Source organism: Bos indicus, chromosome 18 (assembly GCF_029378745.1).
Source record: "Bos indicus isolate NIAB-ARS_2022 breed Sahiwal x Tharparkar chromosome 18, NIAB-ARS_B.indTharparkar_mat_pri_1.0, whole genome shotgun sequence".
Taxonomy (NCBI): domain Eukaryota; kingdom Metazoa; phylum Chordata; class Mammalia; order Artiodactyla; family Bovidae; genus Bos; species Bos indicus.
Window position 1 is genome coordinate 40,802,980 of NC_091777.1, and position 27,796 is coordinate 40,830,775.

At 50.3% G+C, this 27,796-nt stretch overlaps 1 protein-coding gene across 2 annotated transcripts; it reads left to right on the top strand.

Annotated features, from left to right (window-relative positions):
• The first annotated feature begins 546 nt into the window (after positions 1-546).
• POP4 (POP4 homolog, ribonuclease P/MRP subunit) lies at positions 547-10,312 on the top strand. 2 transcript variants are annotated; one of them, XM_019979976.2, is made up of 7 exons: positions 547-796; positions 2,846-2,898; positions 4,489-4,712; positions 6,300-6,377; positions 7,015-7,076; positions 8,749-8,850; positions 9,796-10,312. In XM_019979976.2, exons 1-7 carry the CDS (start codon positions 790-792, stop codon positions 9,930-9,932), a joined length of 663 nt encoding a protein of 220 aa, XP_019835535.1. In that variant the 5' UTR covers positions 547-789; the 3' UTR covers positions 9,933-10,312. The 2 variants fall into 2 exon arrangements, with proteins under 2 accessions (XP_019835535.1, XP_070626981.1); XM_070770880.1 differs by lacking the exon at positions 547-796 and adding an exon at positions 853-1,290.
• The last annotated feature ends 17,484 nt before the right edge of the window (positions 10,313-27,796 follow it).

Sequence of the window (27,796 nt, forward strand, 5' to 3'; positions counted from 1 at the left end):
CCAGGCCTTCCAGCCACATTTCTTGAACCCATCTCCAGGGCAATAATAATCCATTCCTTGCCTTTTACCTTATTGACAGAACCTAGTATTTCAGAGACCATCAAGCCCAACCCCACTCACAGTACACGGGAAAAGTGAGGCCCCGAGGTGGAAAGTGCCTTAAGCGAGATCACACAGCTAGCTAGCAGTAGAGACAAACAAGAACTTCCTACCCCAACTTCCGTGCCTCCGCTGACCCTGTAGAGAGCAATGATTAGGGATCGTACAGAACTCATTTCCTCCACCACCACCACCATCCCCAAACCCATTTCCACCCTCCTCGCGTCCCCAACCTCCCTGCGTCCTCTCCAAGTCGACTCGTCTCGCTCTATTCCAGGACTTCACAAACTCCACACTCCCCAACTCCAACCCTATTGCTTCTGGCAGTCCCTCGCCTACAAAACACACAAACTGAGACAGAGCCATTAGACAGCGACTCGGTCGTTCCGCAGTACTCCGCGCGCGGGGGTCCGCCCCGACGCGCAGGCGTCATCCTAAATCGGCGCGCGTCGGTGACGTCACTGGCGGCGCCACCCCTGAGCTAGGAACCCGAGACTCCAGCTCCGAGTAGCAGGTCGTTCGCCTGACAACCTGCTTCCCGCGCGACTTCGGGCACAAGGAACGTCTGCGCCACAAACTTGGACGAGAGAGGCTCTAGTGGTCGAGGGCTGCTGAAGAAAGTAGAGACGGGTGAAGAGTGAGCGACGCCTGAAGGAGACGTCAGCAGAGCGCCCCGGAAGCGGTCCGAGAATGACGAGTAAGCCGGGTTGAGGGCCACGAAACTGGAGAGGGGTGGGGTGTTAGAGAGCCGGAGAGTAGGCCTCGGTATTGGTGGGTGACAGGGTTGCAGGGGAGTCTGGACGGAACTGCCGTGGGCATTGTCCCGCCTTCTAGAAGTGTAACTGTGGCCCGGAGTCCCGATTGGCCTGGCGCAGCCTCTGAACTAGAAACTGATGTCGGGTTCTCTGGGCCGGAGGAGGGGGAGGGGGGCTCCCTGCTCCCTGGTGAGTGGTGCTAGAGGAGGGCCCAAGGCCTTGGTCTGACTTGGCTGCTGTCTCCCATAGTGGCGTGGTCCCTTTTCCTCTCTACAACCCGGTTTCCCCTTTTGTAACGGTTGGTGGCATCACCGACTCAATGGACATGAGTTTGAGCAAGCTCCGGGAGTTGGTGATGGACAGGGAACCCTGTTGTGCTGCAGTCCATGGGGTCGCAAAGACTCGGACAGGACTGAGCGACTGATCTGAACTGAAGGTACTGATAATGGTGTCTGACCAGCCAGCGGTTCTGTGAACGACCCTTTTCTGGTGTAAAGCGCAGAGAGCGCGCTGGGGAACAATACCACTAACCCAAGGCTTTGAGAGTTTGAGCATAGCGGAGGTGAGCAAGCACCCTAGGCAATTTATATAGGCAGGGGAGTGACACCGTTAAACTGGATGTTAAGTTCCGCTTCTGCCTCTCGATCTACGTGATCGAGTTAAGTGTCTCAGCATATTTGAACTTCCAATTTTCTCAGAGCATAATAGGAATGTGTGTGTGTGCTTAGTCATCTCCGACTCTTTGCAACCCCATGGACTGTAGCCCACCAGGTTCCTCTGTCCATGGGATTTTCCAGGCGAGAATACTGGGGTGGGTTGCCTCCTCCAGGGTATCTTCCCAACCCAGGGATTGAACCCATTTCTCTTGTGTCTCCTGCATTGGCAGGCGAATTCTTTACCACTGGCGCGTCCTGGGACTATATAATAGGAATAATAACGCCTTTAAAATGGTCACTCAGAAAGTATGAGATAAAATATACATAGCTTTTAATTGGTCATGGTAAGTATTGAGGGCTCAATAACTGTTAGATGTCTGATATAGGAGAAAAAAAAAAGGCTTCTTGGTTTAATGCTAGTCACCTGTGACAGTTGCAGTCATTCATGGGGTTCCATACCCTGCAAGTTACTTTCTACAAACAGATTTCAATCCCTGTCTTCTTCAGAAGAAGAAATTAAGAAACAAGAGTGTGAAAATTTTTGAAGGTTGAAACCATGTTGAGCAATATGTATTTTGAGCCTAAAGAAAGCTCTATGGTATTTTATCAATTTAGGACACCATCAGTTGTATGATACATCTCAGCTTCATTGATAATAAAACGTGAAAAGTCTTTTCTTTTTTTTTTTTTTTTTCAACACACCCCAAACTCCCTTCTTTCTTGAGAGCAGCCAGGTTTTGAGACGAGGTACTTTCTTGAAGTAGGCACAGGTGCAAACAAACAGCAAACCAAACACCAGAATCCCATCCAAGGAGTACACGTTCGTCATGGCGGCTGGGCCCGGTCCTGGATAGGGAGTCCGGGGGAGGGGTCAGTGGCGGTAGCGGCGAAGACCGGGGGAACCCAGCTCCCACCTGACACTTCCCGATCCGGGCCGCGGCAACGGGCAGGAGCCGAAAAGTCTTTTTTTAAACATCAAACAGTAAACAAAATGTAATAGTTTCAACTGTCCTCATCCTGAAAAGCCCTGTCACATAACTGTTAAATGAGATACATTCTTAGAGTTCTAGAGCAACAGATTCCAGAGACTCTGACACACATTCAAGTTTGAGAAGCACTGAAGCACACCGCTGGGACTGCTAGGGTGGATGGATGTGGCTGGAGGGTAGGACCTTAGACATCTGAGAAAGCTGTGGTGCTGTGCTCTTTGTACCACCCATCTTCTGTCTCTTGATAAGCAAAGTGCTTTTCCTGGTTAGAAAAGTCTTGGATTTTACAGCCATAGCCAACAGGATTGATCTTTCCATGTTTGTGTGTGTTTTTTTTACCCCCTAGGTGTGGTCTACCATGCCTTTTCTCAGAAAGAGGCAAAAGAGCTCGACGTTCAGGTACGGTGCTTGGGCAGGGGGTCTGGGAGCAACAGAGGTGATGGCAAAGATGGCTCAGCGGCTTCTTAACTTTCCCACAGTTTACTCCTCACGTCTCCAGCAGACATGTTAGGTTTAATCAAGGTCTGTTGTTCTGCTGGCCTGCTTTCCCAGAGTCAGGTTTGGTAAACTGGGACTTCTTGAGGTGTGTCACCTCACCATGTGGGGGACACCAGCCTGTGCTCCCCTGAAGCCTGTCATGGTGAGCACTGTCATTTGACCTTGTTACTCTGCCCGCTTCACTCCTGACGAGGGAAGACAGATCATATTTCAGAAGTATAATTTATGGGTCATATCTGGGTACTACAGACATACTTTGTCAGTTGGGCAGAAGCTTCACTGGTGACTCATAATGAGGGAGTTACTTAGGGAATCAAGATTTTGAAAAACTGATACACCTTTATTTGGCTTCTGCATGAAAGGTGGGCCACTTAGGTGTTTAAAGAATCAGATGTCCTCTCACAATAATAATAGCGATGATAGTGAATTTTTACTTAGCATTTAAAAGCACAGAGCTGAAGCTGACTGCCCTCCTTACTATGGGGAACCTTGAAGATTGTGTGTATCACATTTATCCCCATCTCCCACCCATCCCCAAGCCCATGTCTGCTCCATGAAATGAGAGCTTGATTACTATCAACACATGAGCTCCAAGGTGTTTGCAGCCCAGTTAGTGCAACAGAAGTCCAGGAAAGGCCCTGCCAAGAGGGCGAGCCTCAGTAGAACCTCAGTGCTCCCTGGGGCTGTGGCACACATCTGGGCAAAGGCACTGGAATGAGGAAGAGACTGGTGGAACTTCAACCTGAGAGACAGCAGTGCATGTTCTTTCAAGAATTACATGCAGTCATGACAGTTACTTGCCCAGAAGCTCTCTCTAAGCGCAGGTGTTCAGTCACAGCCACATGATGCTCTGCTCTGTGTGGAGAAGCGTGAACGTGCAGGGCTGACAGTTTCTTCCTTCATGCAATGCCAGAACCAACTAGGAGAGTACCAAGCCACGTCTGCAAGGCTGAAGACTCAATATAGAGTATTAATGATATGGCCAGTGTCAAAATTGCTGCAGCTGGGCCCAACCTGGAGTTCTTGATGATGCTGTTTTTTCCTAGTGTTAGGATCATTTCCTTCGAGGCCATCACTTGCCTTCATTTGATCATGATTGATTAAATACTGTTGCCTTATTGTTTCTCAAGCTTTCCTCCCTTCCAAGGATGAGAGAAGTCTTTTCTTCCAAATAACAATGTTTTTGTCCATTTGGGTTTTTGCTGTGGCTTTTGTTTTTGTTCTTAACTAACCTCAAAGAAGTAGAATAGGAAGTTGGAGTCTGAGGTGATTGATCTGTGTGGCAGTCACAAATTGACATTTAAATGTGGCTTTCACTTCTGGCCAGCTGGTTTGGTGGACACTCGGCCAACAAGAGGCTGTGTGGGCCTCAGTGGGTAGATAGGTGGGTTGGCAAAGGTGGCCACCTGCTGTTGCGGTGGTGTGTGGGAGGGCCCAGGGCCCTGGGTGGCCCCAGCCAGAGCAGCACCGCCCCGTCTTGTTCCCAAGCAGCACTCGGGAGCGCAGCGGGCCGAGGCCTTTGTGAGGGCCTTCCTGAAGCGGAGCATGCCCCGCATGAGCCAGCAAGCCCTAGAGGACCACCTGCAACGCAAGGCCGTTGTCCTGGAGTACTTCACTCACCGGAAGCAAAAGGAGAAGAGAAAGAAATCTAAAGGCCTTTCTGCCAAGCAGAGGAGGGAGCTGCGGCTCTTTGACATTAAACCAGAGCAGCAGAGGTATGGCGAGCTTTTCCTACCTTTCCATGCCAGCAGCGTAATCTTCCTAGTACTGAGTACGGATTTGGAAAGCTAGGGGATTCCCTGGTGGCTCAGACCGTAAAGAGTCTGCCTGCAACACGGGAGGCCCGGATTCGATCCATGGGTCGGGAAGATCCCCTGGAGAAGGAAATGGCAACCCACTCCAGTATTCTCGCTGGAAAATCCTACGGACGGAGGAGCCTGGTGGGCTACAGTCCGTAGGGTTGCAGAGTCTGGCACAGCTGAGCAACTTCACTTTGGGAAGCTAGGCAGCCCCTGCTCCGCCTAAGCTAAGAGAGCCTTTCCCATTTCTGCCACAAGGGGGCAGCCTTCCTTTACCAATTCAGACCTTTTTGAATTTCGCTTCTGTCCTATCCTTAACTAATAAGGCCAGTGCCAAAAGTGAGTCTGTCGCCCATGACAACAGGGCGACAGTTTTCTTAGAACAAAAGGAACTGATACTTCTTAACATGTATCTCTCTGTAGCTTTTAATAGCACTAGACAGTCACCCATTGGGGTTTTATTGCCAAAGAACGTGCTGCCCATGTGTTTCAGAAGTTTCTGAGAGAGACATCACTCTCTGTGGGAGGACACGTTCCTCCCTCCAGCTGACACTCCATCCCTCCTTGGCTACAGTTCTGCATTTGCATGTCTTAAGACTGTTCATATGCTTTGGTTCCAAGATCTGTAGCCAAATAGCCTCCCACATCCCACAAGACAGAATCTGTCGCTTTGTTCATGGCCCCCTCACAAAATCAGCTGGGTTTGGGGAGGAGGAAGGGACTGCTGCCTGCCCCTGGTGTGCCTCGCCCGTGTCCCTACCGATGGAGTCCACTTTGGGTTTCAGCCTGAGGTTCTCATTTGCTCTAACCAGTGGCTTCGTTAAGCGGATTCCTCGTGAAGCATCAGGAAGGCCCATTCGGGGTCCCCTCACCTGCTTCCTCCCCGGCACCCCACCACTTCTCACCCTCCAGGCAGACCCTATCACCTTGCACATGGACTTATGACAACCAGCCACTCCTGTTTACTGAGGACTTATTGGGGTCAGCTTCCTATAACAGAAAACCTCAAAACAACAGTTACTTAAATAATAAGCCAGTAGTAAGTAAGACTTTTCTCTTGTGAAAAGTCCAGTTGAATACCGTCCTGGGCTGGTGCAGCAGGCAGTTCCACAGCCATCAGACACCCCAGAGTGCAGCCTTGGGTGCATCCTTGCTGCTGCACCAGCTTTATCTAAGGTGTCTGCTTGAGTGCCAGCCGTCACGGCTGCATCTAATCAGCAGGAAAGATGAAGGGGCAAAGGAAGGCAACGTCTTTCTCTTCTCATTAGCAAAAACTTAGCCTTGAGAGTGTTCTACTGGAGAGGAAACTAAGATTTGAGAGGTGAAAGTACTGGATTTCAGTGCGGTTATAGGAAGTAGAACTAGGATTTGCACCCAGGCCCCAATGATGCAGGTCATTGTCCTTGGCATCAAGCCAAGCTCTGTGCTCTTGGGATGTTATATTGTCATATATTATAAATGTCACATGGCCTAACTTTTTACCTCTATCTGAATTTGCCACAGATACAGTCTTTTTCTCCCTCTACATGAACTCTGGAAACAGTACATCCGGGATCTATGCAACGGCCTCAAACCAGACACGTGAGTCACAATTCTGAAGCCTTGCCCTTTGAAGCAGAACCTAAGGGACCCTGCTATTAGCATCGCCTGGCTGCAGAAGTCTGGAGACTGCCGGTGCCAGCCGGCAAAGTCGATCAGGTCCCGAGAACGTGCATGGCGCGGCTGAGAAGGAAAACTACAGCAAAAGAATTCTACAACAAAGATGGGGTTGAGAGGTTCAGACACGTCTCCACAAAGGGAAGCGGTCTGACCACGACTTTATTCAGCATCTTATATTGATACAGGAGAGCGTGAGAAAGACAAGACAGTTAACATTTTTTCTTGGTTGACCTATACATCTTACAAAAAGTCACAAGAAATCTTGAGAACATGGGAATGGCACCCTGTTATTATTTCTTACACCAGATAACATTTCCCTGTGCGTGAGAAGTTTGCCCAGAACTCCAGGTGTCTGCAGTAAATAATCACCTAATCTCTGGGGTGGCGGGACAGAGAGCTATGTTTGCAAGCAAACCCTCAAGGACTGAGGCAGCTCCCAGAGCTGTGTCCTTCAGACAAAGGACCCCGTTCTCACGGGCAGCTCCCTGCAGTAGACCTGTTTACTTCTCTCAGAATTTATCATTATGGTATACATTGAAGGCTTCTGTTTACCTCTTAGGCAGCCACAGATGATCCAGGCCAAGCTTCTAAAGGCAGACCTTCACGGCGCTATTGTTTCAGGTAATTTGCCCAACAAACACATCATCCGGGTGCCCAAGATCCTTCAGTGCCATTTCTTTCACTGCTGAGACCCCCACATCACCAGCACTTAGGACAGGAGATGACTATAGCCGTCTTAGTCCATTCTGGCCACTTGTTGGATGCTCTTAAATGGTCTCTGTGTGCCTTCTCCACACACAGACCCCTGCTGGTATCCGCACACAGCCTGCTACCTTGAACGGTCCCATGGTTTTAAATGTCAGCTCTGGGCCAGCAGTCCCCAAGTTGTCATCTCCAACACAGACCTTACCATTGAACTCTTTGAATTCAACTGTCTGCTGGATATAGCCACCCAGCTGGGCAGTAGTCACTGTAAACTTTACACATCTGAAACATAACCCTGGGTCTCTCCTCAGATCAGCCCTTCCCCTGGTCTTTGTCGTCTCAGTTGCCACTGAGATCAGTGTCAGTGATACCACTGAGTACTGCTGAGGGCCACAGTTAATAGTGCACTGTTCACTCTGGTGGTTCAGGCCGAAAGCCTAGGAGGCATCCACATCTCCTTCCTCATCCCCACCTCCAAGGCATGAGCACACCCTAACATCCAAATCTAAGCCACTGCTCCTCCCCTGGATTATTGCAAAGCCGCCTAACCCTCTTCCTACCAGCACACTGCTCCTCCCCTGACCAGGCAGCCAGAGGGAGGATTTTTTTAACTGAAAAAGTTCTGTCCCTTCGGCCTCTTTACTGTGGTCCAAACAGCCTGTCCAGTCTCCTTGGGCAGCAGGTCTAACCACACTGGCCAGCTTTCTGCTTCTCACCAGGCCTGGCCCTGCCTCAGGGTCTTAGCATTTGCTTCTTCCCTCTGCCCAGGAGTTCTTTGTGCTCACAGACTGATTCTTTCTCGTTATTTGGGTCTCTGTTCAGATCTCACTTCCCAGGGGTCTACCATTACTAAAGGTGACCCCTCTCCCCCATTACCCGGCCCTTGTTTTTTTTTTCGTAGCACTTACCACTTCAGAAAATACAGTTGTCTGTATTCGTTACCCCTCCCGCATTAGAACAACAGCTCCCTGAGAGCAGGACCCAGGCCTGCCCTTTTCACTACTGTGCCCAGCACCTGCCTAGGACAGTGCCAGACACAGCAGGTGTTCCGTGACCATGTGCTGGCTACACGGGAGATGGGTTGCAGGAGGTGAGGGGCCTGCTGCTGTGGTGGCAGCTCACTGCTGGGTGACCTGTAGAGGCTGCCCATTCTGGCCAGAGTGTAGGAGGTTACAGGAAGACCATGGTGAACAGGTGTTCATTCAGGTCCTGTAAGTGAGACTTGGCCTTGCCAGAGCAACCCAACTGTGGGTCTTGGTGGTATTGGATACATGTGTGACCTCTTGGCTCCAGAATCCTGCCTAGGACCCCTGTGGCAGCAGGCCCTCTGAAGGACACCTTATCAGAGCAGCACAGAGGCTGTAATGCCCCCAGTAAGGGACTGGGAAACCTGGGTTTGTCCATGCCCAGCAGAGTAGCCAGCACTTAGGACGGGAGTGCTGCCCCTCACCATGCCCCGCCTGGTGCCCTTTCTTCCTCTGCTGGCTCAAGGTTGAGAACAGAGCCCTCATCCCCGACAGGCCTGGCTGCCTGTGGCTCCGCTAATAGCACAGAGGCCTGAGCCCTGAACTGCCCTTTTCCTTTGCAGTTACAAAATCCAAGTGCCCCTCCTATGTGGGTGTTACAGGGATCCTTCTACAAGAAACAAAGCATGTTTTCAAAATCATCACTAAAGAAGACCGCCTGAAAGGTATGTGACTGGATGGCCGTGGCTAGGGCCACCACAGCCAACTCATCAGCCCTTTCCTAAGGGCTCTAAAGGTAGTTTGGCCTTTCGAGTCAGCAGATCCCTGCCTGTCTTACATCTCAAGCCTGGAGAGACCATCCTGGCACCCAAGGCTCTCCATGAGACACTTGTCAGCCCAGCCGTGGCCAGATATGATCAAGGGAAGGAAGGGTTGCTTGGCTTTGCCTCCAGACACCTGGGTCTGTTTCCAGGACTGGGACCCTCCACCTGCCCAAAGGCTGCTGCCTCCCAGAGGATTGTAGCCAGAGAGCTAGAAGGGAGGAAGCCAAGGCAGCGCCTGCCCCTGGAGTTCCCAGAGCCCGCGCCCTGGGATCCAGGGAAGTGAGTCCCTGCTCATCTGCCTGTTGTGCTCACCGCTCTGGCAGAGGAGCACCTGGTCTGTCAGGATTCCCACACCCCTGCCTTGCCCACGAATCCAGAGATTTCAAAACCACAGTGGGGGTTGTTCCTTTAATTTTTGACCCTTGGATTTCTTGCGGCTTGCTTCCATTTCCCTAAATCTTCCTCTGCTCTCATTTTAAACCTCAGAAAGTGGTGTACAGGTTTCCCCAGGAAGCATAAAGCCATGAGTCTGTCTGCAGGTTATGTGGTAAGACCTGTTTGTGGCAGTTTTTCTGGGAGTTTTTGATTCTGGGAGTTTGGTTCATAGCCTTTCACCCTGAAAACTAGGTGTTGAGTTATATTTAAAATGTGAGTAAATGGGCCTTCTGGTAGAATCATCACCTTCATCCTGGTATTGTTAACTTTGTGGGTTCCTCCATTTCCTAATGTCTTCCCTAGTAGCTTTGTTTATTTTCTAATACAAGCATCTTGGGAATGATAGTTTCTGTAAAAGTGAACTAACTGCCAGGATTTTTTCCTTATCCTTTTTCTCTTACTTTTTTTCAGTTATCCCCAAGCTAAACTGTGTGTTCACCGTGGAGATCGATGGCTTCATTTCCTACATTTACGGTAGCAAATTCCAGCTGCGGTCAAGTGAGCGGTCTGCAAAAAAGTTCAAAGCCAAGGGAACAATTGACCTGTGAGCTGTTGCTGCCTAAGGGGATTATTTATGCCAGCCAAAGACTGGAAACATCCACCTTTCAGGAAAGAGATGGTCAGGCCAGTTCTGGTTGTAGACCACTTCCAGCCAGTTTAAATCAGCGTTAAGGACACTTAGTCGTCTGGGAAGAAGCACACTGTACTGAGCACAGAATGCAGGGACCAGAGGGATGTGTCTTTGTAGATGCTCTTGTTTTTATATTACTCCCATGGAGAGAAGAGATCGGCAGAAAGCACCAGGATTAACACAAGTTGACCTAAATAGTTTATTTGGTTTTTCTTTTTCATACTTTTCTGTGTTTTCAGAATGTTGTTTGATAAATCAGTAGTTTGTGTGATAATAAAATACGCGTGTGGGCGGGAACAGGCCACAGGAGTGATTCCTGCAGCACAGCCGGGACGGAAGGGAAGAGAGGCCTGAGGCTCTCCCTGGCTTGTGCCTTTACTTTTGCTCTGGGTGCCATGAGGCCCCGGTCTCACTAGTTCAGAGGTGCCTGCATCTTCGATGCGTCACTTTAAATCATGCCTTCTGTGAAGCTCTGTGACCTAACCAAGGTTTACTTTGCTGTTTCTAGAAAGCAGAAGAAAGTTCCAGTACAGGGAGCTTAAGCCTATGGAATGTTCTCAATTCCTGAGTCTATTAGGCTCCAGAGGAAGGTGGACTGAAGGGAAAATAAGACTACAGCCTTTCCCAAGGTCTAACCTGCTAGGAAAGCCTGAGTCCCCAACGGTGCCGCCTTAGGTGACTTGGTTCCATTTCTGCTGCCAAAAAGCATGGCTCTCCAGGCTGACCCTAGGCCTGTGGGCAGTGTGCCCGTGGGCCAGTAGGTGGGGCCCTTCTATGCAGGCCTGAGTACAAACCCACCGAATGAGAACAGGGTGGGGACCAGCCTTCCAGGTCTGCTATTAAAAAAGCCATGTGGCTTAGCAGGCCCTATCACCCCTTTCCTTTGAGCAGCAGGTGTTTGCCAGTCAGCAAGGTGAAGGCAGAGCACTCCTGATGACAAACTGGTGGCAAATTCACGTGCTTTTTGCTTCCACACCAAGAGAAGCAGCAATGCCAGAGCTTTGCTTTCTCAGCATTTCCCACTCAGACTCTACACGGGACAAGAAACACGGCAAGGGGGGTGTAAACACTGATTTCACATCAGCTGGAGAACAGCGAGAAGGCCTAGCTGTGCCTCCTGAAGGCTGAGCCCACCGAGAGTCTCCCACGGTCATACCCGCCTGGCAGCTCGACCCCGCTTCCCTCTCTGCTGTCCCTCACTTAGCAGGAGGGTCTGGGTCTCCTGGGGTGTTCTCCGCAGTCTAGCCACCGTTGCCTGTGGTTTGGAGCACAGTTCCCAGCACCACCTCAGACAGGGCATCCTGACCCAGTGACAGCCATTGGGTGTGGCCACAAGGACATCAGAGTCAGAGCACTTTCTTGCCTGGGGCCTCACCACCTGAGAGGGGTCAAGCTGGGATTTGAACCCTATAGTCTAGCTCCAGAGTCACACGTTTTAGGATGGGAAGAGACTTCGAGAATGCATCCTTCATTACCTGGGTTCCCGCTTCCTGAGGGGATCTCTTGTCTTTCCCATAATACGGCTTCTGTTCTTCCGGCTGTCTGAAAGTGCCACACTGGTGACAGCATAGGTGCTATCACTTCTAAATCCCACTGCTCTTACCCACCCCTCTGCAATGTAAAAGGCGGCCAATGTTGTATAAATATACAGTTGCTTTCCAGAAAAGTTGTTGGAACCAATTGCCATGTGAAATCTGTTTTTCATTTGGCTCAGACTCAAGTTTCCATGTGAGTGGCTGTTTAGTTTGTAGACTTCTCTCCCCCTCCCCAAGGAGACTTGGTGAGAACGCTCACCTGCCACAAAGCCGCTGCTGGGCTGCCTGTTTCTGGGAGACCCTTTTGTCCCTAGGGGCCATGAGGCCCTGTGCCCCAAGGACCACGCCGTCCTCAAAGGCAGAGGAGGCGGTGAGGAGGGCCCAGGCCGGGCTGGGCGCTGACTGTGAGTGAGCGATCCCGATGAAACTGTTCTAAACACTGAGCAGGCAGGTGCATGGGGCTGGCCATGTCCCCATGGCTGCAGCACAGGGCTTGTCTTGGAGAGCGGTGTAGTACTTGCAGACCAGTCTCTCCCATCTCCACTGCCCAGGGAGCAGAGCGCCAGCAGAGCTGGGGCCTTGGACACGTAGGCTACTGTGAGACACAGTGAAATTTGCCTTGTGTATAAGCCTTCATGCAGGGGAGAACCCTGTGCCCCAAGAGAGGCCTGTGAAGCAACAGAAGAGTTAACACCATGGGACGAGACAGGAGATGTGGGTACAGTGACCCACTGTCCCCCCCAAGAGCGAGCGGGCCCCAGGCCCTTTATATCCCCTAGGGCCAGTTCTGAGAAAGACACAGCCACAGTGCAGGGCCTGCAGAGGACAGGCCAGCGCCTCTAGGGCAGGAAAAGGATGAAGCACCTGGAGGGTGAGAGGGGCAGCGTGGGCCATGCCTTATTAGCCCAGCCTGCCGTAACAGTACTGCAGGGAGTCAGCTTAATCAACAGACATTTCTTTTTCTCATTGTTCTGGAGGCTGGACATCCAAGATTAAGGGGCCATCAGGGTTGTTGTTTGGTAAGAGCTTGCTTCTTGGCCACATCACTGTGTCCTCAGATGACCACCTGTGTGCACTCGGGGAGAGGTGAGAGGAGATCGCTGATGTCTCTTCCTCTTATAAAGACACCAGTCTTATGGAATTAAAGCCCCACCTTCCTAAGCTTATTTAACTTTAATTACCTCCTTAAAGGCCCAGGGCTTCAACAGAGGAATCTGGAGGGAACATGATTCAGTCCATAACAGCCATGGAGGTGTCCCAGGTGGGACAGACTAGTTGTGCCCTGCACCCTGACCCACATCCTCAGATACTGGCCTGGCCAAGCCTTCCCACACCTGTCTATGGTGTGCTCAGACCATTAGCCAGTTCATCCAACCCACCTGCTGGACCCTGAGCTCCCATCACCACAGGATTCCAGAATTTGCTCATGGAACTTCAATTCAGCTGCTCTCTCCAATACCAGGAGCTCAGAAGGTTCCAGCTTCTCTTATATTTCTGCAAACAGCTCCTCTTCCCAAGCCCTCTTGTTGGGGCCAGGCAGAGTCTGGTTGGGAAAGGAAATGAACACACAGGTGGGCAGGGTGGGCAAGGGAGGCTCCCTGGAGGTGGCTCTGGATCCAGGCAGTTGTGGGATGTTTAAGAGCGCGGTCACACAGGCTCGGTAGGGGCCTGCAGGGCCAACGTGGAGGACCCAGGAAATCACCTGCCCAGAGGGCCTGGGGCCAGCAGGGGAGAGACAGGAAAGGCTGTGGGGCTATGGCTACCAAACTCAGGAGATGCCCAGCGGGAGGGGAGAGATGGCGGGAGATGCTAGAAAGTTCTACCGCATTGGGGCAGGCTGTGGAATTGTACTGATCTGGTCACCCAGTTCTGGTCTTCCAAGGCCTCAGTGTCACCATCTGTCAAGTGTGGCCTTGAGACTAGATCAGGGCTTCCTGAAGTGGGATTCTGGCACTACCTGTGCGAGAATCTGCAGGATATGTGTTAAAAGCAGCCAGATCCTGGGCTGCGATCAGACTCCATGGGTGGAGCCCAGACAGCTTTCTGTTTCTCTAAGACCCCAGCTGGTTCCTCCGATCGTTGATGTTTGAGGAGGCTGGACTCCAGATGGTATCTGAAGTCTTTTCCAGCTCTGACATCTGGACTGTGATTTAAGATTTGGGCCTCTCGGGATGGTGCTTTCTGAATGCTGGAAAAGATTGTCAAATGACTGATCTCTCAGGTTCTGAAGAGTAAACATGAGCATTCCCCCCAAAAGCCATAAATTATGGTAAAAAGCTTGCTTTCTGGACAATGGCTTTAGTTCTAATTTAGTTTGCATTTCTTAACTATAATGTCTAATTAAGACATCTGTTAAATGTCTATAATATTAATTTAATAGAGGGGGTTCTAATAGAACTGTATTGGAATTGTCCATTTAATTAACCTCATGGGCCTTTAATGGATGTCTTAAATAGACATCATTAACAAGAGTGCTAGACAAATTAAAATTAGAGTCAGTAACATTCTTGGTAATTTTTCCTGAGCTGTGAAGGACAAGCACTGCTAAGTAGACAGACACAGAGATGGGAGTGTTGGTTCTGTTATCCCCAGCGGGGTCCGCAGTGGACAAGGCCCCAAGCACGGCTCAGCCATGCTGTGTCCTGGTCAGCTCTGCCCAAAGAGGGTCCAGCCATCGGAGGCAGTTCTCAGGAGCACAGTCCTGCTCTGCCCACTTTGTCTACCTTTCACAGAAAACATTTGCTGACCCGGTCCTTCAGACAGCTCCTGGCTGCGGGAAGGAAATGGAGGAAGGAAGGACTCAGCCAGAGATTCTCACTAGATACCATAGCTGCGTGGATCAGGAGACGTGGCACACTCTAGTGAGCAGGACTGGCTGCAAGGGGTGGGCGGAATAGGGTGAAATGGGATGAAAGGAAAACATTCTATCACTTTTGGCCCCACCACTCCACTAAACAGCTCCCACTCAAATGAACTATAGCCTTCCAAAATCAGTAGTCAGTTCTCTCTTAGTTCATCTCTCATCCACTTTTGTCATGACTAACCATTCCCTGCCTCTCGAAACACCTCCGAAGCCCCACACTCCCTGACTTTCCTCCTGCCTCTCTGGCCACACCTTCTCAAGTGTTCTTTCATGGTTTCTTGTCCTGTTCCAAATGTACAAATGTTTGTTAAGCCCTGAACTCCAGCTTTGGACTCTTCTGCATTTGCTCTGTAGCTGGTCTCATCCACAATTTCAAATACACTTGACTCTCAAAATCATATTGGCAGCCTAGCTGCCTCCTAACCCCAGACGCAAGTCTGTACCTGTATTGTCTGCCTCCCAGCCCTGCTCCAGTGTGAACTTCTGAAGGACAGCTTTGTACTGATCTCTGCTGTCCCCCCAGTGATGTAGAAGCACTGTCGGAACCCTAACAGGTGCTCCATGAGGGAATGAACGCACGTGCACGTTGAAAGCTCCACCTGCAGATCTCATGGCCCCCCAGCCCACCCCCGCCTGATATGGCAGTGAATGGCCTCATGGTTCTCCCATTACTTAAGCCAGAAACCCAGCATCATCCTCTCTCGCAATCATGCCCCCGAAACCAGTCTTCCATAAAGTGCTTCCATAAAGGGCCCTCCTTCCAGCCCTCCTTGCTATCTCCCTGCTTGCACCTGCTCTCATCTCAACCAACAGCCACAGCCCCTCCCTACCGCCACCCCCCGCCACCGCCTCCACATGGGGCCCCGCCACAGCCTACATGACCTTTGTGAAGCATGACTCAGATCTTATCGCCCTTCTGCTCAAAACCTGCAGGTAGACTTCCCAGTGCTCTTTGAATTAAAGCCAGCTTCTGACCAAGGTCATCGGGGCCCTCTCCAGCCCTGGCCTAGCCCACCTCCCCAGTGTCCCACCCCCATGCCTTCTCTGCATAGCCCTACTCTGTGTTGGCACCTGTCACTCAGCCTGGGACGCTCTTCGCCTGGACTTGCAACCACAGGCAGCCCCTCTGTACTCAGCTCTCCACAACTGGCCTTTGTCAGAGCGGCCTCCTCTGAGCAGCCCCACGCCAGCCCCTCTCGTATGATTCCATCTTATATTTTCTGTAGCATTTCTTAGTATCTAACAATCTTGCCATTATTTATTGTCATCTTCTTCCACTAGAATATGAGTCCCGTGAACACCTGGACTTTGCCTGTCTTGTTTGCCATTATAACCATTGTTTCCTCAGTGTAATCTAGAACATTAAGTTGCACGTAAGTGTTCAGTTAAGTAGTTCCTGTCTGACCAAAAAAAAAAAAAAGCCAAGAGTGTGGCTTGATGATGGATAAGGGTTGACACACAGCAGCTGTGACGCTGGCCATGACCCCCTCCGGCCCAGACAATACCCCACCAACCACTGCCACAGCTTGTCCACAGCAGAGCAGAACTGTGTCCTGCGACCCAGAGGCTCCACACCTTCCACGCTGGCAGGCATCCCAGGCAGCAGCGATGCCCCGTGTCATCGGGCCTGCCCTTCGTCTACTCGGCCAGATGCACTCAGCTGTGACATGCACTGTGTGTGACCAGCGCTCCTCTGCCCTTTCCAGCTTCACACGCTGGAGCCCCGGTGTGAGGGGGAGCAGGTGTGGCTTGGGCAGGTGACCCGGCCCGAGAGGGTGCTGAGCTCAAGAAGCTCAGTAATCAATCAGGAAACTCGAACTCAAGGTCCAACTTACTCTTGACTTGCAGGTTCAGCCACAAAGGATGTGGAAAAAACAGTGTGTTCATGGTAGTTTTATTTAATCTATACAGATTAACATGCATCCTCTGCCAGAAGAAAGGGGAGAGAAATGATGTTGCAGATGGAGCTGCCTATGGCCCTGCCCTCCCATTCAGTGGAAGCTTGCCCTGCAGTGCTGTGAGATGGAAAGCATCCTCAGTTGCCCTCTGCCTCCCCAGAAAGTGTGTGACTGTGGTGCTGTTCACAACAACACAGGCCCTAAGCCTGAGGTGTGCTGGAGGGGCTCCCCAGCCCGGGAGAGTTGACGTGTGCCTCTCTTCCAGCTTCACTATACCATTCAGGTCAGCAACTCGAGACCAGCCATGGTGTGAATATTTAGACCACACTACCAATCAGGGCTTGTTCACCATTTTCCAGCTTGCCACCTGAAACACCAGTCAGCTCCTCTGTGTGCAGGAGAGGCCATGATAAGTTCCGGCCCTGTGAGCATGACCTTCTGAGGGAGGAGGGCCTGTCCCTGCAGGAGATGTGACAACATGATTTGAGCCTAAAGTGTTGTTTGATGCCTAGCCCACAGAAGATGGGACACCATGGCCTGGGAACTGGAAACATGATTTGCATTTGCTGTCTGATAACTCGCAGGGCTATGAATTTAGGATCTGTGTCCTTTCTGTGTGTGAGTCTATTATGTGGGTGCTGCATATGTTTCTACAAGTTAAGCATCTCCCAGAAGTCTTGTTTTTTGATGGTAGCTGGGTTACCCTAACAGCTCTTGCTCAAGGATCATGGATTGAAAGTGAGGAAACTCAAAGTCCTGAGAAATGTGGTGTGTCACCAACTTTACAGTTTTAACACCTCCCTCTCAAAATATGTGCTCTTTCCCTCTGCCCTGGACCTCCACGACCAAGAAGTCAGCAGTGCTGTTACTAGGGTGTGATCACCACAGACGTCCTCGTCCCCACCCATGAGAAGCTCTAGCGGGTGTGACAGACAGCAAGTGGTGGGAACGGTTATTTTGGGGGCTGCAGAATGGGGTGGCAGGGGTGGGAAACAGCACCTACCAGGGGAAGCTGGTAGGTCTGGAGGTGGAGCAGGTTTCCCTGGGGACCTGACCTTAAGATAAGGCCAGAGGGCTGAGCTGGAGCCAGGCAGGCAAAGGGACCTCCTACAGAGGAACTGGAGCAGGCAGAGGGACGTGGGTAGGGGAAGAGTACTGACTGCAGCTGAAGGCTTTGGACACCGGGCAGGGCGGCGGGAAGCCAGGGTCAGGGGGAGGAGAGGAGACAAGGGTGAGCTGGAGCTGGCCAAGGCCAGGCCTGGAGGACCAGAAGGAGGCTGTCCCTGTGAGGGAGCAGAGTGCCAGCCTCAGGGATACACATAAGCAGGTTCGAAGGGTGCACACCACTCCCCACAGACAAAGCCTTGTGTTCACAAACCTCCCACATGAGCCGCCACCTGAGTCTCCATTCACAGCCTTGTGCCCTGTAAGGTGGAGCCTTACAGGTCAATAAGCAGAGGGTGGCCTCAGCCAGCCAGGCTGTAAGTGGAGGGGCTGGAGCACGGCCAGCAGGGCCAAGGAGGCGGGAGGAGGCTGCAGTTGAGCTGTCTCAGACAAGAAAGGGCCAGTGGGCTGGTGGGGAATGAAGGAGGAACCCCTGGGCAGCAGGAAATGAAGAGGAAGATGGGAAAGCTGGGCCAAGAACAGGGAGTGGTGTGGGCACACTTCTGAGATGTCCTCAGCTGCTTTGGCCCTGTCGCTTAGGCAAACCACCACCTCTGCAGTGCCTGTGTCCCCATCTGTAAAATAAGCATCACAAATAAAGCATAATGAGTAAGGTTTACTCTGTGGGACTTCCCTGGAGGTCCAGTGGTTAAGAATCAGCCTTCCAATGCAGGGGGATGCGGGTTTGATCTCTGGTTGGAGAACAGATTCATGTGCTGCAGGGCAATTAAGCCTCAATGCCACAACTGGAGAGAAGCCCACGCTTTGCATCAAAGAGACCATGTACTGCAACAAAGACCCAACACAGTCAAATAAATAATTTAAAGAAGATTTACTCTGTGTGTGTGTGTGTGTGTGTGTGTGTGTGTGTGCTCAGTGCGCTGAGTTGCTCAGTTGTGTCTGACTAACTTTGCAACCCCGTGGACTGTAGCCTGACAGACTCCTCTGTCCATGGCCTTTTCCAGGCAAGAATACTGCAGTGGGTTGCCATTTCCTACTCCATTTGCTGTGCATATTACCCCCAAATTTGGAGAGTTCCCACAATATATGGTCTCTTCTTTCACACACACAGGAGCTGTCACTTGTCCAAGCTGCCCCTCTGTGACTACACTCTTGGTGGAGCCTTGGCACTGGTCATCTGTTTGCTGGCCAAGGACACTCGAGATTAATCCACCCAGGATCGCACAATGGTAGCTGGGTCACGTGGGTAGGCCTTTCTCCCGACATCAGCTATTCTTCTGGAATTTGATAAAGACTCCCTTTCCCCCTGAATTTAAAGCCCTGGTGTTGCTTGCCAGGGTAAGAACAGGACTGATTTTTGCAAAGTAGGAGCCCCTGCCAGCTCCTGGCTCCTGGCGGCGTTTGCTGCAGAATTTACAGGCTGTAATAACTATTGAACATCCTATTATCCGGCTGCCTAATTAATGTAAATGATAGTTACCGTCCGCTCACTGAGGCTGATGTTTCTCGGAGGAGGCTCTGCCAGCCGCCCGGGCCCCATTCCAGGGACGTTTATAGTGGCAGCCCCAATTCTGACTTTGTGGAGTAACAGGTAAGTTATGGGCTTAAAAAATGAAGACAGAGAGCTAATGGGCCCCAAGAACTGAGGAAGCTTAGTCTTGAGGCCCCAGATCAGATGAGAGAGACACTCCCACCAAGGTTCTTTTTTCTCAGACCCAGAGGCTCAACTGTTCCCTGAAACCCAGTGGCAACATTTCCTAGGCCTTCCTGCAGGGAGACCAAGGAATGTTTCTCCCAGAAACACTGAACAGAGAATGAAATCCTAAAATTCCTGCCTCCCTCCAGCTTCACCTCTCCCTCACCTCCGGACTAGGGGACCAGCTTGTCCAGGTTTTGCCCAGACAGTGAGTTCAGTCGCTCAGTCATGTCCGACTCTTTGTGACCCCATGAATCGCAGCATGCCAGGCCTCCCTGTCCATCACCAACTCCCGGAGTTCACCCGGACTCACGTCCATCGAGTCAGTGATGCCATCCAGCCATCTCATCCTCTGTCGTCCCCTTCTCCTCCTGCCCCCAATCCCTCCCAGCATCAGAGTCTTTTCCAATGAGTCAACTCTTCGCATGAGGTGGCCAAAGTACTGGAGTTTCAGCTTTAGCATCATTCCTTCCAAAGAAATCCCAGGACTGATCTCCTTCAGAATGGTCTGGTTGGATCTCCTTGCAGTTCAAGGAACTCTCAAGAGTCTTCTCCAACACCACAGTTCAAAAGCATCAATTCTTTGGCGCTCAGCCTTCTTCACAGTCCAACTCTCACATCCATACATGACCACAGGAAAAACCATAGTCTTGACTAGACGGACCTTTGTTGGCAAAGTAATGTCTCTGCTTTTGAATATGCTATCTAGGTTGGTCATAACTTTCCTTCCAAGGAGTAAGCATCTTTTAATTTCATGGCTGCAGTCACTATCTGCAGTGATTTTGGAGCCCAAAAAAATAAAGTCTGACACTGTTTCCCCATCTATTTCCCATGAAGTGATGGGATGCCATGATCTTCGTTTTCTGAATGTTGAGCTTTAAGCCAACTTTTTCACTCTCCACTTTCACTTTCATCAAGAGGCTTTTTAGTTCCTCTTCACTTTCTGTCATAAGGGTGGTGTCATCTGCATATCTGAGATTATTGATATTTCTCCCAGCAATCTTGATTCCAGCTTGTGCTTCCTCCAGCCCAGCGTTTCTCGTGATGTACTCTGCATAGAAGTTAAATAAGCAGGGTGACAATATACAGCCTTGACGTACTCCTTTTCCTATTTGGAACCAGTCTGTTGTTCCATGTCCAGTTCTAACTGTTGCTTCCTGACCTGCATACAGATTTCTCAAGAGGCAGGTCAGGTGGTCTGGTATTCCCATCTCTTTCAGAATTTTCCACAGTTTATTGTGATCCACACAGTCAAAGGCTTTGGCATAGTCAATAAAGCAGAAATAGATGTTTTTCTGGAACTCTCTTGCTTTTTCCATGATCCAGCAGATGTTGGCCATTTGATCTCTGGTTCCTCTGCCTTTTCTAAAACCAGCTTGAACATCAGAAGTCCCAAGCAAATCTACAAGGATGGACTTTCCTGTTCACCGGCTCCTTTTAGCTCCTGGGGATAGGGAGCACTATAGATGCCGCCGTCTCAGGAAGGCCTTCTCAGACCACCTTGCCTCAGTTGATCCCCTCCGCCCAGTGCTAGGGAACAAAGCCCACAAGTCTGTCCCCACCCTGTAGTGATGGCTGGGCCTTGCAGTGGCTGCCCACACTTCCCTGCCCCAGTCATGGTTGGCACACAGGACAGGTCGGGGCTGGCCTCTCTTCAGAAGAACCTGTATCCAGGTCAGTGGCTGCTCGATCCTAGCTGCACATTTCAACCATCTAGGGAGCTTCCAGAACAGTTCCGAAGGCAAGACCTCACCTTCCCAAAATTAAGCCAGAATTCCTCAGGGGCAGGGCCCTGGCATCTGCATGTTTTTAATCAGTGGTAGAAAAATCTGGGTTCAGATACCACCTGAGACACTCCCCAATGGCGTGGCCTTGGGCAAGTCACTTGGCCTCTGAGAGTCGGGACTTCCTCTCTGCCCAGTAGCAATGTCTCCCCTGTGCTGTAAGAAGTGAAGAGGGCCAGGCACAGTAAGTCTCATTAAGATTTGCTCTGTCCTGGCTCTTTCTACTGCTGAGTGGATAGTTCGTGAGCATCAGGAACCAATCTGGAAAAAAAAAAAGAACCAGTCTAAGAGCTGGGGCTTTGGAATTAGCTGCACCTCGCCACTGCAGACATGTGGCCAAGGTCTCCAAGGTGACCACAGCTCCACCCAGGTCCGATAGACTGGGCTAGGTGCCCCTTAGTCCAGATACCAGGGGCCTGGATTTGTCACGACCCTTCTACAGGTGTTATAAACACACACCTGCCTCCTTGACTGTGAGCTCTGAGAAACCCACTCTGAGTCCCAGAGCTCAGCACAAAACAGGTTCCGAGCAGGTGCCCGGGGAGTGAATGGGGGCGGGTGTCAGCTAGGGCACAGACAGCTGGTTTAGCCAGGTGCTCATGGATCATCTCAAAGCCACCTCTGTGGCAGGACCGTGCTTCTGAAAAGCTTCCCTTGAACACTTCACCTAGTGACCCACCGGCAGGCCAGCACATGTCCAAGCATGCCTTGCAGAGGACACTTTGGGAAAATGTTTTTTAAAAAAGTCTATTCCAAAAACTTCAGTGAATCAATGTTAGCAGGTGGTGATGATCATTCTTTTTTTTTTTTTCTTTTTGAAAAGATAGAATAAACTATGGAATAAAATACCAAAGCAAATTGCACATTTTATTGTAATAAAGTCGGGAAACTTTATTTCTTCACATTTTGTTTAGTCCTATGTGAAAATGGAGGTCTCCAGGCACAAGGAACACTGAATTGGGTCCGTGTTAGGGAGCTCTGCGCCAACATCTGGCACAAGAGACAGTGAAGGCATGTAAACAGGAAAATAGCGTTCAGAAGAGTGAGGGAGCAAGCAAAGGGCACTGCAAATGATCAAGATTGGAGCTGGACTTCAGCTCCAGTTTCTTACTCCATTACCATTCTCCTAATTCATCCACACCTCTGTGGAACCCTGTGGTCTGCTCTGGCTCAGGAGCACTGAGGTGGGTGAGTCTTCTCCACTTCGGTCCCATGCATACAAGGTCTCTGAGCTGCAGTTCCAGGAATCACTGACTTTGGCCTTTGACCACTGAATGCATCAGCTGGGGCTGTTTTGGTTGAAAGTAACAGAAACCCAACTCAAACTGGTGAAACAAAAAGGGAATTTATTGTACCCCATAATTGAAAGGTCAGAGTAGAACTGCCTTCAAGAGTGGTTTGATCCAAATGTCTTCAGATCCCTTTCTCTCTTGTCATATCTTTGCTCTGTGCTGTCTCCTTGCTCAGACAGATTCTCCCTTCATAGCAGCAGCAATCTGCACATTCTCTCAGTCTAGCTGAGGTCTAGCTAGAAACAAAAGGAATGTTTCTTTCTGGTAGCCCTTCCTCCAGTCCTAGGACTCCTTCACCCTGATTTGACCATTTAGATCAGGTCTCTGTCTCCCTAATCTGTGGCTGGGGCATCCAAGGCAATGATTGGCCAGGCCTGGGTCACATGCTTCTGCCCTGGAAACACCTGAATGGATTATGGGACAAGGGATGGTCCTTGAAAGGCATCAAGGAGTTATTTTTAAAAAGAAAGGAGGATGGATGCTGGTGTCAATGATAATAGTAATAGATGCCCACTCCACTGAGCTCTTACAGGAGGAACCAGTTGCAGCACAATGAGGGGCTCTGGGATGGATTGGTAGCAACAATGCAGCTGAGCTGGAACTACATTTCCCAGCATTCCATTTCGGGCATGGTCTCAGTGTGAGAGGCCACAAGAGGCCTTCTGCCTGAGAGTTGGAGGTGGAAGTGCAGCGGCAGCATCTTTTTGGAGCTCTGAGGTTGGTGCTGGTCATGAGGTGCCACTGTCGCTGATGTTGTTGGCTCACAGGGCTGGTGCAGCTTACAACCAGGCCTATGGAGCTTCCAGCTCCTGCTGGGTCCTCCTCCAGCTTCTCTGGTCCTGAGCCTTTAAGAAGGATGCCAGCGCCTCTTGCAGAATACCCTCATGGGTGAAACTGGAGGTGGGGACACAGTGAGGGCCTGATGCAGCGCCAACCTCCCAGGGCCATTTCACCCTTACATCACCCACCCCAACACACACACACGTTATATGCATCGTCCCTTCCCAGTCACCTGCCCTGCAGGTTCTCAGTTCCAGGATCAGACACAGAAGTAATGGCCTCATGCCATCTGTTTAACCAACTCCCACAGGAGGATGAGGTCAAGGCTCTATAATAAATCTTCCTTTATGATATATAGTCTCACAGAGGTTCTGTTCCTCTGATGGACCCCTGACACAACAGTTTCTGAGCTTCTGGCTCTGAAATTATCCTGATGAGCTCATGAATGATACATAGGACCAAAACCAGGAGCAGCCTTCTCCCCGCTGCCTACAAGGATTCCTGGGTCACCCCACTTCAGTTAGACATGCAAGTCCTTGGAAGAAGCTTTGGCCCTGGTAGAAAACCTGGACTAGAGTCACCCCATCAGGACACAGGATCATCTGGGTGAAGAATATCTTCCGCACAGCCACTGCCACCTCCCTCCCCTGGCTTATGCCAATGAAAATGCCTTCACCGTGTGTATCTCACTACCTATAAATGTGGTCACAGATACATTTACAGAGGTATAGGTCTTTGCAGTTAACTAGCCAGAACCTCGGAGAAGGCAATGACACCCCACTCCAGTACTCTTGCCTGGAAAATCCCATGGACCAAGGAGCCTGGTTGGCTGCAGTCCATGGGGTCACGAAGAGTCAGACACGACTGAGCGACTTCACTTTCACTTTTCTTTTTCATGCATTGGATAAGGAAATGGCAACCCACTCCAGTGTTCTTGCCTGGAGAATCCCAGGGACAGGGGAGCCTGGTGGGCTGCCGTCTATGGGGTCACACAGAGTCAGACACGACTGAAGCGACTTAGCAGCAGCAGCAGCAGCAGCCAGAACCCAGTCCCTATCCAAACAAGGCTCTAAGTCAATCATAGTCATCCAACTCTCCTTGGCAGGGACTGGTTTATAAACAGCCCTATTCTGGCCAACGAGAGCAATTGTGACAATTGTTAGTGCTGTTTCTAGTTCTTCCCACTTCTGGCTGGGGAATATTTGTTTCCTGGTCTCCTTGTGGTCAAGTGGGTCGATAAAACTAACCCTGGCCAATGAGTCATGAGACAAAGCTCTGTGTGTCACTTCTGAGGCCCAGCATTTAACTGCTGGTGAGAGCCCTTTGCACAGCAACCAACAACATCCAAGATGGCGGCTACTCCCTCAGCCAGGAATCTGAAAGACTCCAGCGAGACAGCCCTCTGCAGATCTGCTCTGTCACGCAACATAAGTGAAAATAAAGCTTTGTAGTTTTAAGTCACTAGCACTTTGAGATTTTTTGTTACTGCTGTGTAATTTAATTTGTCTTGGCTGTTACAAAATTCTTCCAGGGGCTCAGGGACAGTGTCTCTTTCTAAGTATGAGGTACATATAGAAAGAAAGCCAATACTCCCTTTTTGTTCCTCTAGATGGTGCTATGTAGGGATGCTGCTGCTGCTAAGTCGCTTCAGTCGTGTCTGACTCTGTGCGATCCCATAGACGGCAGCCCACCAGGCTCCCCCGTCCCTGGGATTCTCCAGGCAAGAACACTGGAGTGGGTTGCCATTTCCTTCTCCAATGCAGGAAAGTGAAAAGTGAAAGGGAAGTCGCTCAGTTGTGAACGACTCCTAGCGACCCCATGGACTGCAGCCTACCAGGCTCCTCCGTCCGTGGGATTGAGAAGTCTGGAATTCAGCCTCCATCCTGACAGGGAGCCACCACCCTGAAGACTGCAGGGCCGAGAAACTGAGAGAAACCAGATCCTGAAGGATGTGGACAAATCACTGAGTCAAACAGCCCTGCAAACTCTCTTACCATTCAACTTCCTGTTATGAGAGGTAATAAAATCCCTTCTTGTTTAAACCAGTTGGAGTTGGAGTTTCTGCTACTTGCACCCAACAACACCCCAGGTGGAAGGCACAGTTAGGGTGTTTGGGATGGACATGTACACACTGCTATATTTAAAATGGATAAATAACAAGGATTTACTGTATAGCCCTCTACTGTATATGCAGAGTACATCATGAAAAATGTCAGGCTGGAGGAAGCACAAGCTGGAATCAAGATTGCTGGGAGAAATTTCAATAACCTCAGGTAGGCAGATGACACCACCCTTATGGCAGAAAGTGAAGAGGAACTAAAGAGCCTCTTGATGAAGATGACAGAGGAGAGTGAAAAGGCTGGCTTAAAACTCAACATTCAAAAAACTAAGATCATGGCATCCCATCCCATCACTTCATGGCAAATAGATGAGGAAACAATGAAAACAGTGACAGACTTTATTTTCTTGGGCTCCAAAATTACAGCAGATGGTGACTGCAGCCATGAAATTAAAAGACGCTTACTCCTTGAAAGAAAAGCTATGACCAACCTAGAGAGTGTATTAAAAAAAGCAGAGACATTACTTTGCCAACAAAGGTCCATCTAGTCAAAGCTATGGTTTTTCCAGTAGTCATGTATGAATGTGAGAGTTGAACCATAAAGAAAGCTGAGTGCCGAAGAATGGATGCTTTTGAGCTGTGGTGTTGGAGAAGACTCTTGAGAGTCCCTTGGACTGCAAGGAGATCCAACCAGTCAATCCTAAAGGAAATAAGTCCTGAATATTCACTGGAAGGACTGATGTTGAAGCTGAAGTTCCAATACTTTGGCCACATGATGTGACGAGCCAACTCATTAGAAAAGACCCTGATGCTGGGAAAGATTGAAGGCAGGAGGAGAAGATGACAGAGGATGAGATGGTTGGATGGCATCACCAACTCAATGGGCCTGAGTTTGAGCAAGCTCTAGGAGGTGGTGAAGGACATGGAAGCCTGGCGTGCTGCAGCCCATGGGGTTGCAAGGAGTCGGACACGACTGAGCGACGGAACAATTGCGTAGCACTTGGAACTCTCTCAATGGTGTGTGGCAGACTGGATGGGAAGGGAGTTTGGGGGAGAATGGATCCATATCTATGTATCACTGAGTCCCTTCACTGTTCACCTGAAACTATCACATCGTTAATCGGCTGTACCCCAATACAAAAATAGAAAGTTAAAAAATAAATAAACAAAAACACCCCAGCTGATAAATGGTGTGGACACACCTCTTCCTCAGGCAAATTTTGAAGGGATTAGTTTCAAACCAACTTTACCTGTGAAGAATCTACACCCAGAAAGGAGAAAACTCTCAAAGCCACATGCCCTCTCCTCCCGATCTGAAAGCTAAGAAGGATGAAAGTATGTATTAGTCAGTTGGAAGTGTCAAAACCAAACTCAGAATTGGCCCCTGTGGAAAAAAAGTGTGGAGGGAAGAAAAAATTGGCTTATGTGACTGAAAAGGATGAGGGCATTGTAACTTCAGACACAGCTGGACTCAGGGCTCAAAGATTCTGTTAGGAATATGCTTTTCTCCATCTCTCAACCACGTTTTCCTCCATGTCAGCTTTACTCTCACTCGAGTCAACTGATCTTGGGGAACGTTGGTCATATCTGATTGGCCAAAGCTTCCCAGTGTCGGGACAGCTCTTTCCCAGGAGCATAGCAACGACTATGAGCGTAGCCTGGCTCAGATCGTGAGCACGTCGCTGAACCAATTGCAGGTGGAGGACATGGCTCTCTAGTCCAGCAGACTCACATCTCATAACTACCTCCAGGGCCAAGACTGGGGTCAACCCTCTCGGAATGAAAGGCATGATGGGAGAGAAAGGCTCAGTTTCCCCAAAGAAAACGGGTATTTCTGCCAGAAGGGAGAGAGGACACCATGCAGGAGAAAACAGTGAATAAAGATGTCTGTGTAGGCCTGGTGTACTTGGTTTTAATGTGGAGGCTGGGCTGGGCCAGGGATGTTAGTTGGTGTTCACCAGGAAAAAGCCAGAGACAGGGCTTTTAATGCAAGTAGTTTATTTGGGGGGTAAAGACAAACACTGGCAGGGGAGAGAGGAAGTGAGACGGTAAGAGAGGGCTGCCAGCAAAGGGTTTCCAGGCATGGTGGAGTTGTGAGCAACTGCAGGAGACCCCACCTGAGGCATCCTACCCGAAGTGTGAGGAAGCTGGGGTATTAACCCACCAAAGCTAGCGGTGAGGGCTGTCGCAGCAGGTTGATTCCTGGAATGCCTGTGGATTTTCTGTCCTGGAATTTACCAGGGAGCTCTGGTAAACAGATCCAGAGACTGGTTGTTGGCCTTCAATTTACAGGGTACATGTGGGCACCGAGTATCTGTTACAGAATTAATGTCGATTAGGCTATCACTGTCTGCTATACAAGTAACCACTTCAAATCCTACCAACAACTCAGAGGGGCAACTTTCAACATCCAAGTGCTCTGAAAAGCCTCAGGAAGTGGCCCTCAGCTGGTGAGATGAAAGGGTACATATTTGAATCCTGGACGTGTGGCTCTGAGATCAATGCTGTCCCCAAGAAGAAGAAAGAAGAAAGTGTAGTCAGTCATGTCCGACTCTCTGTGCTCCCGTGGATTGGAGCCCACCAGGCTCCTCTGTCCATGGGATTCTCCAGGCAAGAATACTGGCGTGGGTTTCCTTGCCCTTCTCCAGGAGATCTTCCTGACCTAGGGATCGAACCCAGGTCTCCCACATTGCAAGCAGATTCTTTACCATCTGAGTCACTAGGGAAGCTGTCCCCATAGACTCCACAG

Excerpts from the sequence above, each read along its gene's own strand:
- POP4 (XM_019979976.2), top strand. Across the intron at positions 6,378-7,014 it reads AACGGCCTCAAACCAGACAC|GCAGCCACAGATGATCCAGG; the intron begins GTGAGTCACAAT and ends TTTACCTCTTAG. Across the intron at positions 7,077-8,748 it reads TCACGGCGCTATTGTTTCAG|TTACAAAATCCAAGTGCCCC; the intron begins GTAATTTGCCCA and ends TTTCCTTTGCAG.